The following is a 16,588-nucleotide window of genomic DNA, read 5'->3' as shown; positions in this document are numbered from 1 at the left end:
AACCTTGAATGCCGTTACAGTTTGCAGAGCCACAGCGGCACGCGCTCTCAACTAGAGAGCCTTAAAATATACAGTGGCAAGAGGAGCAAAGCACTCACCCCAGGAGCAGTGGTGAAAAAACTCTGATTTTTTTGCTCAAGTAAAAGTATCAATACTGCTAATTCTCTGTTACAAGCGAAAGTCCGGAATTCAAAATTCCCTATAGGGTAAAATTATGAAAGTGTTGGTATCAAAATGTACTTAAAGTTGTACCATGTAACTTTTTTTATAAAACAAATCTTAAAATTGTCCTAACTGTTAAATCGCTAAAGTTTTAGAACACCCACTCCGTTATTTTCAGCTTCTGAAGCCTTCTCTTTATATGTTTTCTATGATCCTGGCCGTGGACCGGATTTCGCGCAAAATTGACGTAATCTGCATCATCTGTATACGTTGTGTATACGTTGCCCAATCACATCGCCGATCATGCACACATGGTACACTACCGGCCAATCACAGCGCATCTTGAAGTGGGGTCGCCATATTTGTAGTCGCCCGTGTGTCTCTTTACTCAAAAGGTAATCTCGCCTACCAGGCAGGGTGAAGTAGTCCGTTTCTCCGGAATGCCTGAACGCACAGGAACCAGGGACCCCTCCAAAGATAGCTCTCGGCGTTGTGGAGGCAGACGCGGGGGTGTGAAGGTACGAAAAACGGGCGAAAGACGCGAACGCGACCGCGGTTTGCTATAGGGCTACTGACCACTAGTTGAGAATCTTACACAGTATAGCTTTAAATGTAGCCTACCAAAAGTAGAAAGTACCGTACTCATTATGCAGAATGTCCCATTTCACAGGTTTCCAAATGTATAAGATGCATAAAAAAACCCTATCAGATCTACAAGCTCACAATGTGACGCATTGTGAGCTTGTAGATTGTCTATTTTCAAATCGCCAAAATGCATATAGGGCTGAAGTGGTTATAGTGTATGTTTTGTAATAATAATCAAAATCTACAAACTGTAGTGGAGTAAAAGTATAAATTTGTCTTTGATAAAGATAAATAATAAAAATGTGGAAATACTCCAGTAAAGTAAAGAAAAAGAAATCGCACCAGTGCGAAGTGAGCGGTGCAAACATAACACACACATATCTCACGTGCATATCTCCTTGTATGGGCCGTTCTGTCCATGACGTCAGTTACTTTATGTGTATGAGCACAGATCTCCATACATGCCCATACTAATTCCTCACTACCGCCAAGGGGTGGTGGTGTGCTGTCTGCTTTGTTAAAGTGACTTTCAAAACTCAACAATCTGCTATAATACAAAGGCCTCGGCGCGGATGCTGGGCTGCGCTGCGAAGCGATACGAAATTAAACCAGTGACATTAAAAGTAAGATCATGCTACAAACTTTAAATGGTAGTAGGTTCTAATCATGATGTTTATGAAAATAATATTAATAACTAGTAACTAGCATGCGTTCGTTGTCCCGTGTCTAATCCAGGGGATTCTCTTTTATAACTATTCAAATAACAGGAATAAAATCCTTAGCGTTTATATAGTGTCATTTTCCCAAGCCTGTTTTTTTCCTGCTAAACCATGAAGTTAAAGCTATACTGTGTAAGATGCTCAACTAGTGGTCAGTAGCCCTATAGCAAACCGCGGTCGCGTTCGCGTCTTTCGCCCGTTTTTCGTACCTTCACACCCCCGCGTCTGCCTCCACAACGCCGAGAGCTATCTTTAGAGGGGTCCCTGGTTCCTGTGCGTTCAGGCATTCCGGAGAAACGGACTACTTCACCCTGCCTGGTAGGCGAGATTACCTTTTGAGTAAAGAGACACACGGGCGACTACAAATATGGCGACCCCACTTCAAGATGCGCTGTGATTGGCCGGTAGTGTACCATGTGTGCATGATCGGCGATGTGATTGGGCAACGTATACACAACGTATACAGATGATGCAGATTACGTCATTTTGGCGCGAAATCCGGTCCACGGCCAGGATCATAGAAAACATATAAAGAGAAGGCTTCAGAAGCTGAAAATAACGGAGTCGGTGTTCTAAAACTTTAGCGATTTAACAGTTAGGACAATTTTAAGATTTGTTTTATAAAAAAAGTTACATGGTACAACTTTAACATTGAAAGCGAGAGTATTTGAGAGGTCAATTGAAATGCTAATTCAAATTCGGAAGACAATAGAACCCCCGCTGGCAGCAGGGGGAGGAAGTGTTGCGCTCCTGGGCCAAAAGGGAGAGAATCTAACGGTCAAAATGAACGATAAATGCAGGCGTAGTGGTAGTTTTTTATTTTCAGTCACCCAAGTGTTAACCAGGCTATACATGGAGATCTGTACTAATACAATGAGAATACACGGAAAATCTAATCGGAAAATCTGAAAATCGGCAAGGGCCTGCAGTGCAAGTTGGAGGGTGCATGGCTTCTTCCTGGATGTTTTGGTCAGAAAGGGTGCGGCCATCTTCCAGCTGTTTTTCAGCATGGATCAGCCTCTGCTTGCTGGGGGGAATTCCTTGCTTGTCCTAGATCTTGGCCATTACGATCTCTGTGGTGTCACTCTCGCACACTCTTGACTTGAGTAAATGTACTTAGTTACTTTACACCACCAGGGGGCGAGAAGGGCAAAGCACTCACCCAAGAGCCAAACATGGTTTGCAGACCTGAGTCCCTCACTCTCTCAACTATGTGCACGACCCACTCATATCACCAATATGGTCTCTTTTATCCTGCAGAATTTGCAGCCATTTTTTTTATATCTCGGGTTCAATTGCCAGCGAAACTAAAACGGCAACGATTCTCTCAGGCTTAGGAGGTCGTCTGATTTTAATTTATGTCCCGCTATTATAAAGTAAAGGAACATGGTTTAACCTGCAGCATACACAGCTTGCATAAATGTATGAAATCGGCTATGCCGCGAGCTAATTTCCAGGAAAAACTTTGCGTGAATATCACTGGATTTTAATGTGGGCATAGCATGCATAGGGGCCTACGGTATACTGTAGGTACCTTCCCTTAGCTTTATTCCTTCTATGGAAAAAAAGGATTACAGTGCATTCGGAGACCGTGAAAATTTAATGCAAAACTAGATATAAAAAACTACTTTTTAGCTCTCTGGAATATCACAGCCTTGATTTCCATGAAAATGTATCACATTCTAGCTCCACATACAACCCTCCCGCGTGGACTCTACGTGCGTAGACAGTGGCTGAGAGAGTGACTGATTGTTTTTGAAATTCCCATTCTCATTTGCAAATCTCATTTGAAACATCGACATGAAACAGACACCTAGTAGTATATGGCCGCGTCGGATCCCCTTCCCCTCCGGCTGTATGACGGGCAAAGAGTGCCAATCAAGGTGTTTTCCTTCCTTGAAATATTTACACGCCGCACGACGGCACCGAAGGGGCGACAAGGTCCTCCGCCTAATTTATTACAACATCAGAGAAAACGCTGAGCCAGATCATTTTCCAGTGATATTACGTATCCCCCTCCAGACGGGAGGGAGGCACGCGTCAAGCTGTAGTCTTGTTGTTTTTTTTTGTGTGTGCACGTGTGACATACGAGTATAAAAAGAGCATGGAATAAATGAGGGAGTGTGTGCTGCGCAGCACGCGTGGGTGCAAGTGTGAGTATGAGAGAGAGAGACAGACAGAGAGACAAGTATAGCCTGATTTATACTCTGTCGCAGGACGGTGTCCCACTCTGATAATAGCTTGGGACACGGTCGTGTACGACCGACATTGCCATTCAGAAGATTGACTTAAATTTTTCTAAATGGAGGTGTCACCTAAACCTAACCTTAACCCTAACCTCAGTGGGGGTATTTCTGAATGGGGATGTTTCTAAGTGGGGGTGTTTCTGAATGGAGGTCTGGCCCCACGACGGAGTACGTAGAAGTATGTACATTAGTATGTATATCGATGAAAGGTCATGTGTGTGTGTGTGTGTGTGTGTGTGTGGGGAGGGGGGGGGGCTTCATTGTCAGAACAGATGAATACACCAAGACACTCATTCAAACAAAAGTAAATAAAATAAAAAGCTTTAGTACAAATGCTTGTTCCTCATTGAACACATTATATAGAGTCTAGACGTCAGTCATTAAGTGTTACGAATGAAGCTTTCGTGTAAATGTATTAGGCATCACGCACCGTAAATAGACGATTTTCTTTTTCTTCAGGGCATCGTCTATGTCCGGTATTTTCACCAAAAGTGCCCTTGTAGAAATGTCAGCCCCTGCCTCTCTAACATTCTCTGCACGGCCATGCTCCCGCCACCAACCAACTCTCAGCCACAGTGTTTTTTTTTTTCTACCCGGCCCCTTATAATGGGATGCTGTAACACAATCCAAGTAGCACCCTTCAGGGTCTGCCCTTAAGGACACCCCTCACAATGGAGGACGGTGCGAATCAGCATTTCTCTGCTCCTCAGACCATAGAGTAACTCCTGTTCATATGCTAATGCCCGAGAAAAAGTACCCTGCATGTGTTTAAGTAAAAGTATCAATACTTTATAAGTCAAAATACGGAATTCAAAATGTATTTGAGTAAAAGTACATTTTTGTTATCAAAAATGTACTTAAAGTGCCAAAATTAGAGAGTACTCGTTATGCAGAATGTCCGATTTCAAATGCACATTTTAAAATCTTTTGAAAATAGCAGATCTACAAGCTTGCAATGCGATGCAAAACTTGTGTGTGATGGGCTGTTATCAAATAGCCAAAGTATAAAATAAGGCTCAAGCGGTCAACATAATTATATGCCTCCAGCTCCTGTCTGTCACTCTTCTGAGTCTGTCTGTCACTCTTCTGAGTCTGTCTGTCACTCTTCTGACTGTGTCTGTCACTCTTCTGACTCTGTCACTCTTCTGACATCACAATGACATAACAATATAGCTGACCAGTTCTGACATCACATCATCCCAGCTCATCACAATGATGTTGCAAATGAATTCTGTCCTTGTCCCTTTTATGCCCATATATTGAGATCCCTGATGTCATCAATATTAAGTCCATGTGCGTCACAGTGTGTGACACCTCATCCCAGCTCATCCATATTTGGGAAAATATGGCCAGATTCTGTCCAGCTTAAACAACCAACCGCAACGCAAGTCACACTTGCAAATGAATTCCGTCCTTGTCCCTTTTATGCCCATATATGGAGATCCCAGGTGTCATCAATATTAAGCCCATATCTGGGAATTCCAATATATGGACATATTGTGTCAGTCTCATTAGGTCTATGACATCAAACATCTATGATGTCAGATGTCAGTCATCTCCATATTTGGGAAAATATGACCACATTTTGGGCACATTTTGTCCAAATTAAACAACCAACCAGGTCTGTGCATTCTTTTTTTTTCCTTTTTTTTTGTCAAAGTTGATCCCATTAAGTCTTTAAAAGACAAAGAAGCGGACGCACACACTGTAGCCAAATTGACAATATTTATTTTAGGACGCAGAGGCAAAGTTGATCCCATGCCAAAGCACCAGAGCTCGCCCAGCAGTTTGCTGTCACCCAGGTGGATGCGTGCACGCGCCCATGTGCACGCGCCCATGTGCACGCGCCGCGCCCCCTGCAAGCCGGCCGTACTTGCCCGTACTTGTCCGGTCCACTCAATCAGCCGCCCGTCTTTTCCCGTACTAGGTCATTAAAAATGAAATTAATTATAATTAAAAAAAAATAAAAAATAAAAAAACAGTCGCCGGTCGTGCTCTGTCTCTTTAAGAAACCATCTCAAAGGTTAAAGCGTCAGAGACGTGATGACGTCATCTGCAACTGAGCAACTGGCATGCACAGGCGGCCATTACGTGCCATTCTATTATGGCTGCAGCCGCTTGGCCAGCGCATCTCCGAGTCTTTTCCGATCAGACGAAAGACGAAATCAAGGCTTCAGAATGAGTGGATTACATGTGATTAGATCGCTGTGCGTGCAACGAGGACGTAATGTACTTTCGGGCGCTGTTTTTTCTCGCGGTTTACCCCGTCTGGCTCCACGCAAATGAACGGTGGAAATCAGCCTACATCTGCATCAATGTAAGTTGCCCGGCCGCAAAACGTGCTTCATGCACGTTTTGCTGGCTTGCACCGAGCGATCCGAGCGTGTTGTTATCATTTGGTGCATTGCTTTTTTAAAACATGTTTATAAATAAATAGAAGATTGAGCGGCAGTACCTCTGTACCCCTGTTTTTAAGGGGCTCCCTGCGGCTTGCAAAGAGTTAAGTCACTAGTAACTAAAGTTTTCAAATAACTGGAGTGGACTGGAGTAAAAAAGTACAATGTTTGCCTCAGAGGCAAATATTGCACTTTATTGTACAATTATTATTATTATTATTTACAAGTATTTATTGTAAAATGTATACATGTAAAGTAATAAAAAATGTAATTAAGTGCACCGCAGTAGCTACTTGAGTACATGTCGTAAAAATCGCAAAAATACCGTTGCACCGCATTTGGAGCTTGCGTATCTGCTACTGTACTTTTGATGCCTTCGTGTGACGCTGTAGTGTGATCAAGTAGGGGTGGTACCACATTTTACGACAGGCGGCAGTGGCTCAGAGGTAGAGTTGCCGTCTTAGAACACCAGTTCGATCCCGGGCTCCCCCAGAGTTAGTCTCAAAGAGTCCTTGAGCAACACTCTGAACCCCTAGTTGCTCCCGGTGAGCAGGTTGGTGCCTTGCATGGTTTCCTCCGCCATCGGTGTATGAATGTGTGTGTGAATGGGTGAATGTAATGCACAATCTCTGTAAAGCGCCTTGGATAAAGGCGCTGTATAAATGCACCATTAACCATTCATGAAAAAACTACAAAAAAAGGTTATAACGGTTATAAAGGTTATTATAAGAGGTTTCTACCCGCCAGCAACAACGGTACTTGGTTGCTTTACGCCACTAGTCTCCTCTACAAGGGGGACACAGGGGCACACAGAGCCGCTACAGCAGCGGTGCTGAATGATTTACAGGCCATACATACGGCGCTGTCAGGAGAGAGACGCTCCATGCAGCGCACAGTGTGTAAATTGGAGCTTGTAAATGGGAAGCGAGATGACAGGGGAGAGAATGTACGGCGTGACATTTGCATTTAATAAACATGGCGACAGGCCAGAGAGGCAACGCGAGGAGGTGGAGATGCTTGCGTGTATACGGTACAGGCAGTGGTGTTAAGTAACTAAGTAGTAAGTACACTTACTGTACTGTACTTTTTTCAGGTACATTTTTTACTTCACTGGAATATTTCCAATTTTCAGTACTTTTACTTCAACTCTACTACATCGCAGAGACAAATATTGTACTTTTACTCCACTACAATTACTTGGAAACTTAGTTACGTTGTATATTGTGATTATCATTACAAAGCACACCAACCACTTCAGCCCTACCAGTATATATACAGGGTGATGCAACACATTGTGAGCTTGTATTTGATACGTTTTGAACCTTAGAAATGGTACATTCTGCACAATGAGTACTTCTACTTTTGGTACTTTAAATATATTTTGATGCCGATACTTAATGCTTTAACTCAAGTACATTTTTAATACGGGACTTCTACTTGTAAGTAGTACTTTTTCCACCACTGCTCGTGTGTACTGTACTGTACAAGAAAAAGGCAGTACATTTGTAAAACCCCTCGCCGTATATGTTGCGTGGAAGAAACGCCTGTATAACGTTGTTGTTGGGTGGAAAGCTAGTATCTCCATGTTTCAAATTTGTACGTTCTTTTGCAAAGCAAAGCCCTGCTTCGTCATACAAGGCCGTCACACAACAGTAGTGAAAACAGCCGATCTACTGTTTTCACTAGTTTAAATCGTTTTTAAAATGATAAATACAAAACAAACGGTTTCGGACATACAATGTTTTCCACCCGACAACGGCGATAAGACAGATCTGTCTCTCGGGCAGAGGATTCCAAAGTGGAGAACCGTGGGCTTATCGGAAATATGTGACAACATGTTCTATATACAGTATGTGCTATTATAGAGAGTCTTCTATATGCAGTAACTTCTATATACAGTATACAGTATATGCTTTACCGCCTCCACACTGCTGCGCAAATGTGTGTGGCCGTGAACTCAGGCACACATTATAAAACTCGGGTGGAAAACTCATATCTGTCCAAAACCGTTACTCGTTCAAATATATATTTTTTAAAAACAATAGCAAATGTAGCAGTTCTACAAGCTCAAAACAAGCTTGTATATATCTGGTACTTTGGACACTATTATACTTCTATTATGATTAAGTAGGGCATTCAATTATGGGGGGAAAAAATTAAATATGGAGATAAGAGGTATCTACGCGACAGCATTCACTTCCTTTCCACACATATAAACATGCACGCGCGCTCACGCACACACACACACACACACACACACACACACACACACACACACACACACACACACACACACACACACACACACACACACACACACACACACACACACACACACACACACACACACACACACACACACACACACAGCTCTCTCCTCCGCCTCAACCTTTTCCTTCCAGAATGTAATATGCCAGGCTGAGTAAAGCATACAGCAGAGCTGTAAGTATAAACTCAATTCTCACCCCTGGTACCAATCACTTCCCTTTGTAGGTAGAAAACTCATCTCTTCCAAGAAATACTTCACGTACCTCTCCTCCTGCAACCCTCCTCTCTACTCTTGATACCCCGCCAAACTGAAAATCTCTGTCAGTGGCAGTGGTTGTATTATGTACTGTATGCATTTACTTCTTTTACCAATCACCCAACACTGTGGGTGTGGCTAACTTCAGCTGGGTCACCACCCACCTGAACAACCAGGCATACTTAATGAACTGGTGGTTTTGGCCACATAAAAACCTAATTTTAACTCTTTCTGTACACTCTTTTGGAAAAAATCTTCCTCCTAGTATAATCATAATACCTGATCATCATGTTTTAAGGGGGCAATAAATCATGGTACAGCATCTTTAAATTTTGCTAGAGTATTGGGATTTCAGGGCTTAATGGAGGGCATTCCACAGAGTAGTGGCTGCGTGATAAAACACTTTTTCCCCCCATAACCTCACTGCTGCTACTCACCAGACACTGGCACTGCTGGCAGTTCTCCACCCAGGTGTCTCCGCTGCCGTAGGTGAGCAGGCCGTTCTGGTGCAGACACTGGCTGCTGAGGCGAGGGTCACACTCCGGACAGCAGAACAGGTCCGCGCTGGGGTTGTCACAGTCACACACCATCCTCCTGCACATCACCTGGCCCGCCTGCACGGTGAGTGTACGCACAGACACACGCACACACACACACACACACACACGCACACACACACACACACGCACGCACACACACACACACACACACACATACACACACAATGCGTGAATGAATGGACCATTGTAAAGCGCTTTGAGCACTTGGAAAAACGCTGTAAAAATGCAATCCATTATTATTATTATTACACACACACACACTTTTCAGAAAATACAAATAAAAAATAAAGAAGTAACCTCTCTTTGTTAATACTTTTCATTCGTTCAATATTTATGAAGCCCATTGACACGCTTAACCATTTTCAATAGCAGAAGTAGCCACTCTACTATGCTCAAAACGCATCTGCTTTTTTTGCTGCTTTTGTGTTACACTAGTAGCATGGTAATGCCATGCTACTATAGTGTACAACGACAACAACGCAAAATATTGAGATACAAGGTTTCTGACCGACAGCAACTATATCGACGCTAACGATGAGAGACCGGCATAGGACCTTCATTTTTTGGATAGAATGTTCACAAAAGGTAAAGTGTTCGCGAATGGTGAAGCTTCAACCCAGTCGGACGATTCTGGTTGAAGACAGTGAGGAACCTCATCTCGGAGCTGCATAGCGGAGGGAGAGGCTCCGAAAGGAGCTAGGAAGCATCTGTCAGCAGGAAGTGTTGGGTGGGAGGAGTAGATAGCCAAGGCGCTACGTCCTCCCGGGGGGGATCCTCACTGACAGGTGAGTCAGTAGGATAAACAGCTCTACACAAATGTGTGTGGGGAGGAATCAAATGCCATAATGACTATATTGAGGTCTTCAACGTTTTCAGGCCAAGGACCCCTTAGTTGAGAGAGAGATGAAGCAGGGCCAGGGACCCCCACAACCTGTAAATAGATTCCATATAGTTTCATCTTTTGACAGCACAATCATCAGTGTATTTTGGATTCATGTCAATTTGTGTTTTCAGATATTTAACCACTTGAACAATCAATACTTTAAAAACTTTAACTTTCACTCTGTACTTAGTCCGCTCTTTTTCCCCTCTACACCAAAGCTCGAAAATAGCCGATCTACAAGCTCGCAACGCCTCGCAGCGCGAGGCGTTGTGAGCTTGTAGATCTGCTATTTTTGGCTAAAGTTCTCAGAATATGGACGCTATAGGCGTTCAAGTTGTTAATATAAAAAGGATTGGAAGACTTGGAGGACCCCCTGTAGTAACTCTGAGGACCCCCTAGGGGTCCCGGACCCCCTGTTTAAGACCCCTGATATACTGTATATCTACAAAAAGAAAATTAAGCAAGCACTTAATTGTGGGATGATTAGGAAGCGAATGTTGAAAACCAGACAATAGTGTTTTACAGATTTGTCGGCTGCAAGCGGGGGTGATCCCGGGCTTAACCTGGGACGTCTGGTCACTTTAATGTAACTGTGTGTGTGTGTGGTCCTACTGTAATGTAACTATGTGTGTGTGTGTGGTCCTACTGTAATGTAACTATGTGTGTGGTCCTACTGTAATGTAACTATGTGTGTGTGTGGTCCTACTGTAATGTAACTATGTGTGTGTGTGTGGTCCTACTGTAATGTAACTATGTGTGTGGTCCTACTGTAATGTAACTATGTGTGTGTGTGGTCCTACTGTAATGTAACTATGTGTGTGGTCCTACTGTAATGTAACTATGTGTGTGGTCCTACTGTAATGTAACTATGTGTATGGTCCTACTGTAATGTAACTATGTGTGTGTGTGGTCCTACTGTAATGTAACTGTGTGTGTGGTCCTGCTGTAATGTAACTGTGTGTGTGTATGGTCCTACTGTAATGTAACTATGTGTGTGGTCCTACTGTAATGTAACTATGTGTGTGGTCCTACTGTAATGTAACTATGTGTGTGGTCCTACTGTAATGTAACTATGTGTGTGGTCCTACTGTAATGTAACTATGTGTGTGGTCCTGTGTCACTGTAATGTAACTATGTGTGTGGTCCTGCTGTAATGTAACTGTGTGTGTGTCGTGTGTGGTTCTACTGTAATGTAACTATGTGTGTGTGTGGTCCTGTGTCACTGTAATGTAACTATGTGTGTGGTCCTGCTGTAATGTAACTATGTGTGTGGTCCTGTGCCGTTGACCTTGGTATAGTCCAATCCAACATGGCTCTGTGTCTGTCCTGTCCTCTACCACCACAAAACAACAAACGTGTCTCTCAGCCGTCTCTCAGCCGTTCCAACACAACTAATGTTGACAGGCACTTCCTCAATCTCCCAAATCAATTAGGATGACTCATTTAATCAGGGGACCGTTTCTGCCCTCGTCCTTTGTAATCAAATGAATAAATTGCGTCTCGATCGTTCAGCAGCACCGATACTAATCTGCCATAATCGCCTCCCACCACCAACACAAATACAGCACGCACGCACGCACGCACACACACACGCACGCACGCACGCACGCACGCACGCACGCACGCACACACACTTGTAATACTATACTTGTGAGGACATCAGCATTACAGGACTTTATGAATGCCATTTAATAAAGAATGAGATTCGCCCTAAAATAGCAGATCTACAAGCTCACAATGCATCATAAGGGGATGCTTTGTGAGCTTGTAGATCGGCAAAAGAAGTATGTAAGCACAACTGAGTATAAATCGGGCATAGCCCTCTAATACAAAAAGTTAAACGGAACCTAATCCCAAACTAAATAATTGTAAAACTAGATCCTACATTTTTTTATAAATTTCTTTTTGTTTTATTTCTTTTTTCCCTTTTTCTCCTTTTTTTAGTACCATATAAACAACACTTATACGACACTTGCTGGGACATTTGGTCCTGGTGACTATAGTAACACACACACACACACACACACGCACACGCACACACACACACACACACACACACACTTGGCATCAGGATGAGTGAAACGCTGAATTAACAGCATGACTGGACCGTGGAACGATAATCAGAGGGAAAAATGAGGCGTTTGTGTTGATAGAATGAGTTTTTCACGCCACCTGTTTCCCACAAGCCTCTTCAATAAAGTCTAAATCAATCAGGACAACGGCGATTTCTCGCTGAGGACGTGGCCAGAACTCTGAGAACCTATATGGCCTTCAACCACTTAATCCATAGTTGGTTGACCCGAGTCTCTCAGGGCTCTATAATTTAGCTGAGGAAACAAGCTTTTTCCCTTTTAGATCTGCCAGGCACGTGCACACATAGATATCAAAGGGAGCTTGAGCCCCTGCCCTTTTATCTGTCTGTAAAAAGTGCCCTCTCCAGACCACAAATGCAGTTTTTTTTCACTATGGTGAAAGAAATGCAAATGCCCTCTTTCCATGCCGTATCCGAAGGCAGCATTCAAGAGAATTGCCTTGTCCAAACTATGCTGAACTTGAATGCAGCATCATGTTGAAAGAATTGTCCTCTCTGTGTAGAAATCAAGCGTTGTGAGCTTGGAGGTCTGCTATTTTCGATATTTTCACCAAAAGGCCCTTTTAGAAATGTCAGCCCCTGCCTCTCTAACATTCTCTGCACGTGCCTGAGATCTGCTATATTTGAAACTAAGAGAAGGAAAAAATAAAACAATTCATTACATTTTGAAAATGTTTTGAATCTGTAGAAAATGTGGCTGGCCTAAGGGTTGTTTGGCAACGTTGAATAAATACAATAAATAAATAAAAAATACAGTAAAAAATATGGAGAATGGGAACCCATTGGTTTCTATGATGTGAAAATTTAGATTTGCCCTTGTATTAGTGTCGCCATCATTGTTTTAATGTGCATACCAGGAATGCTATTGGCTGCCAACGGTCACGTGCAACCGCAGGGATACATGGGACATTGTCTTGAGCTTGCCAAAAATGTTCACAAGCCCCTCCTTCAGCATCCCCTGCTTTAACATCAATTATAACATAAATTGGACCATATTTTCACAAAACGCAAATCATGGCGATTGAAATGAAGCTTTAAACTAACGACAGGAACCATAAAGTATTTATAACAATGTTTATTAAGGTAAGAAAATCTAATGTAAAAGCTCAGGATAAATGAATGGAATCCTATGAAGAACATGTTGCTTTTGGTTCCAGAACAGCGCAACTAGCGGCCAATCATAGGAACTTTTAGGCTGAATTTAGACTGCAGTCAAATCTAGCCTGAATCAGATGTGAGCCACATCCAGATTGGAATCCGATTGGTTTAAATGGTCACATAGTCAAATGGAACCAATCAGATTCCAATCTGGATGTGGCACAGATCTGATTCAGGCTGGATTTGACTGCAGTCTAAATCCGGCCTTAGTTCCGTGTTTGCTTCATTTTAAATCCGGACAACTGGCCCCCTGGTTGCAATTAGAGTTCTCAACTGGCCTGAAAATTAAGGCCCGGCCCTAACTGGACCCGACGGGGCAGGCCTGAGGCCAAGCCAGAGTGAAGGAAAATAAATTAATTAAAAAACGCGCCACGCCGGCACCACGGTGACCGCACCATGTGGTTCCCCATTATAGCGGAGTAGTAGGCTGCGCTGAGAGAGTGAGAGAGATTAGCCTACCTTTCCACTTTTGGTTCGGCAATGTTAGCATGTTTTCTCTTGAAGAAAAGTGTAATCCTTATAATCCTCCTCATCTTGTTCACACCCTGCAACGCATGCATCTGTCTGCATGTGCCGTCTGTCGCTCAACTCTCTGTCGAGTCTCTTTTTCTCCTCCACTCTCTTTCGTTTCGTTTCGGAGTCTGACCTGTTGTTAACCCCACCATCGCATCATAGCTGGCTGCCGCTGTCTGATTTATGGCCCTTGCCAGGATGAGAAGAACTGATCTGCAAGTTCTAAACATGTCAGATCGTGATGCAAAGCAGACTTCAGTGGGTTATGTAGATTGACTGGCATTTTGGTGCGCAACACCAGCCAGCTATTAACACAGCGGGTACCCACGAGGTGTCTACACGCCAATCTCTTTGATGTCTCTGGAGGCCCACGACGCGTTGACGTGTTTACTGTATTTACAGTATTAACTTTAAATCTCACCGTTACATTGGGGCTGCGCCTGGATGTAGCCCATTAGCCGCTAGTCGCTTCGAGTCGACGCTGAGAGCAATGACATGTTATTTATCTTTATTGAATATGAAAAAGGGTCGGGCTCGGGCAGAGTTTGAGAACTCTAGTTGCGATGCTGGGTTTGAGCAGAGTGGAGCTGGCCATGGTGCTGAACTACAGGAGCTATGAGCTGTGCTCAATCTGCTCATGGTTCTTCTGAGTAGCACTGTCCATGGTGCTGAACCACAGGAGCCATGAGCTGTACCCATGGTGCTGGCCAGGTGATCTCTGTCCATGGATACTGAACCACAGGAGCCATGAACTGTACCCATGGTGCTGGCCAGGTGATCTCTGTCCATGGAACTGACCTACATGAACCGTGGGCTGATGCCATAGATTAGAAGAATCCTTTTTGGTAAAATAATATTCTGAAGGGGAGAGTATGTCAAAAATAGCCGATCTACAAGCTCACAAAGCAATGGCAGTGCAACGTGTTGTGAGCTTGTAGAAGGGCTATTTTGCAGTTGGGGGGAAACAATACCATGTACTGTTTCCGTTTTACTAATATTAGAGGATTTAAGTGGTTAATTATATTCACACACACACACACACACACACACACACACACGCAAGCACGCACGGACGCAGGCACGCTCGCACAGACACATGCACAGACACACACACACCTGGCAGGAGCAGACGGAGCACCTATCGCTGTCCAGCACCCAGATCTGCCCGCTGTGCTTGACCTTGTTGTCGTGGATACAGTCCCCGGTGCAGTTGCGCCCATGGGGGCACCGGCAGTCGTAGCCCCCCTCCAGGTTGAAGCACACCGTGTCGTTGGCACAGGTGTTCCGCCCCGTCTTGCATTCGTTAATATCTGCAAGGGGGCAGTGGTGGGAAAAGTACTATTATTATTATTTTAATTATCAATACTGCAACGTAGAAATAAGTCAAATCTATATATACTTAAAGTACCAAAAGTACAAAGTAGGCCTACTCATAATGTAGAAAGTCCAATTTCACAAGGAATGTAGAAAAATCTTTTGGAAATAGCAGACCTACAAGCAATGCGTTGCGATGCGACCCATTGTGAGATCGGCAATTTTCAGATGGCCCCAATGTATATACAGTATGCAGTATACAGTAGGGCTGAAGTAGGGCTGAAGTGGATAATGTATTGTTTTGTGATAATAATCAAAATCTACAAGGTAAATAGCAACTAAAGTTTTCAAATAGGCCTAATTGTAGTGGAGTAAAAGTACAATATTTGCCTCTGAGATGTAGTGGAGTAGGAGTAAGAGCACTGAAAATTGGACATTCTCACAAGTACAGTCCTTGAGGATATGTACTTCACTTTACACCACATGGTTGGGGGTCGGGTGTAAAGAGATGATTCGGGGGCATATCGTCACTGTCGGGCAGAAACCTCGTATCTCCAAGTTTCAAATTTGTACGTTTTTTCGCAAGGTAAAGACCTGCTTCATCAGACAAGGCCGTTGCACAGAAGTAGTGAAAACAGCAGATCTACAAGCACACAACGCCTCGCAACGCGAGGCGTTGTGTGCTTGTAGATCAGCTGTTTTCACTAGTTTAGTTAATTTTTTTAGATGATATAAAAAACAAATGGTTTTGGACATACAAGGTTTTCACCCGACAGTGACGATATGCTTGACACAGGTCACACCATTTAAAGCACAGCCTGTGGGAATAGTTTTTTTCTTGAAAAAAGGCTGGCTCTTGCCTCGCACCAGATTTACCCTCCGTAAACCTCTTATCTCCATATTCAAACTTTTTTTTTCTTCTTTTTTTGTAAATTATTGGCTATTGAATTTGAATCCTGAAAGTAACAGTTTTAGACATTTCCACTCGACGATATACCTTTTCTCATTTTTGGAGATCTTTCAAAAATAGCCAATCTACAGGCTCCATGTCGCATCGCGGCACGTTGGAAGCTTGTAGATCGTCTATTTTTGAACATCCGAATGATCAAATAATTGGTTAAAATTAATATAAATCAATAATAACTGATTTAGATGCTAAATCAACTCATTTGACTGGGGAGCCCCTGGAACAGAATGGTCCTATACTTGAGTAAATGTAGTTGTGTGTCACAATGCGGGAACCAGGGGCAAATCAGGCATGATTCTCCTCAAGTCAGGAGGACATCATAGGATGCAACAATCGTACCGTATAACCCAGAATAATAACCCCACTTTCGGTCAAATTATAACAAAAAAAACCTCCTGTGACAGGTTATGGCTTCTTTCTTTCCTGAGAGTGAGTTTTTGGGTGTGTGTGTGTCTAGTCTGTCTCTCAC

At 43.4% G+C, this 16,588-nt stretch overlaps 1 protein-coding gene across 1 annotated transcript in view; it reads right to left on the bottom strand.

Moving 5' to 3' along the window:
• Window positions 1-16,588, bottom strand: part of nell2a (neural EGFL like 2a) — a gene marked incomplete at both ends in the record, with an annotated part of 221,277 nt that overhangs the window by 8,960 nt on the left and 195,729 nt on the right. The window contains 2 exons of the mRNA XM_080737060.1: window positions 9,070-9,246; window positions 14,955-15,148. Coding sequence (XP_080593186.1) covers window positions 9,070-9,246; window positions 14,955-15,148 — 371 coding nt within the window. The remainder of the gene's footprint in view (window positions 1-9,069; window positions 9,247-14,954; window positions 15,149-16,588) is intronic.

Source organism: Nannobrachium achirus (assembly GCF_963921795.1).
Source record: "Nannobrachium achirus genome assembly, chromosome: 11".
Taxonomy (NCBI): domain Eukaryota; kingdom Metazoa; phylum Chordata; class Actinopteri; order Myctophiformes; family Myctophidae; genus Nannobrachium; species Nannobrachium achirus.
This window is presented reverse-complemented; position numbering and strand designations above follow the sequence as displayed.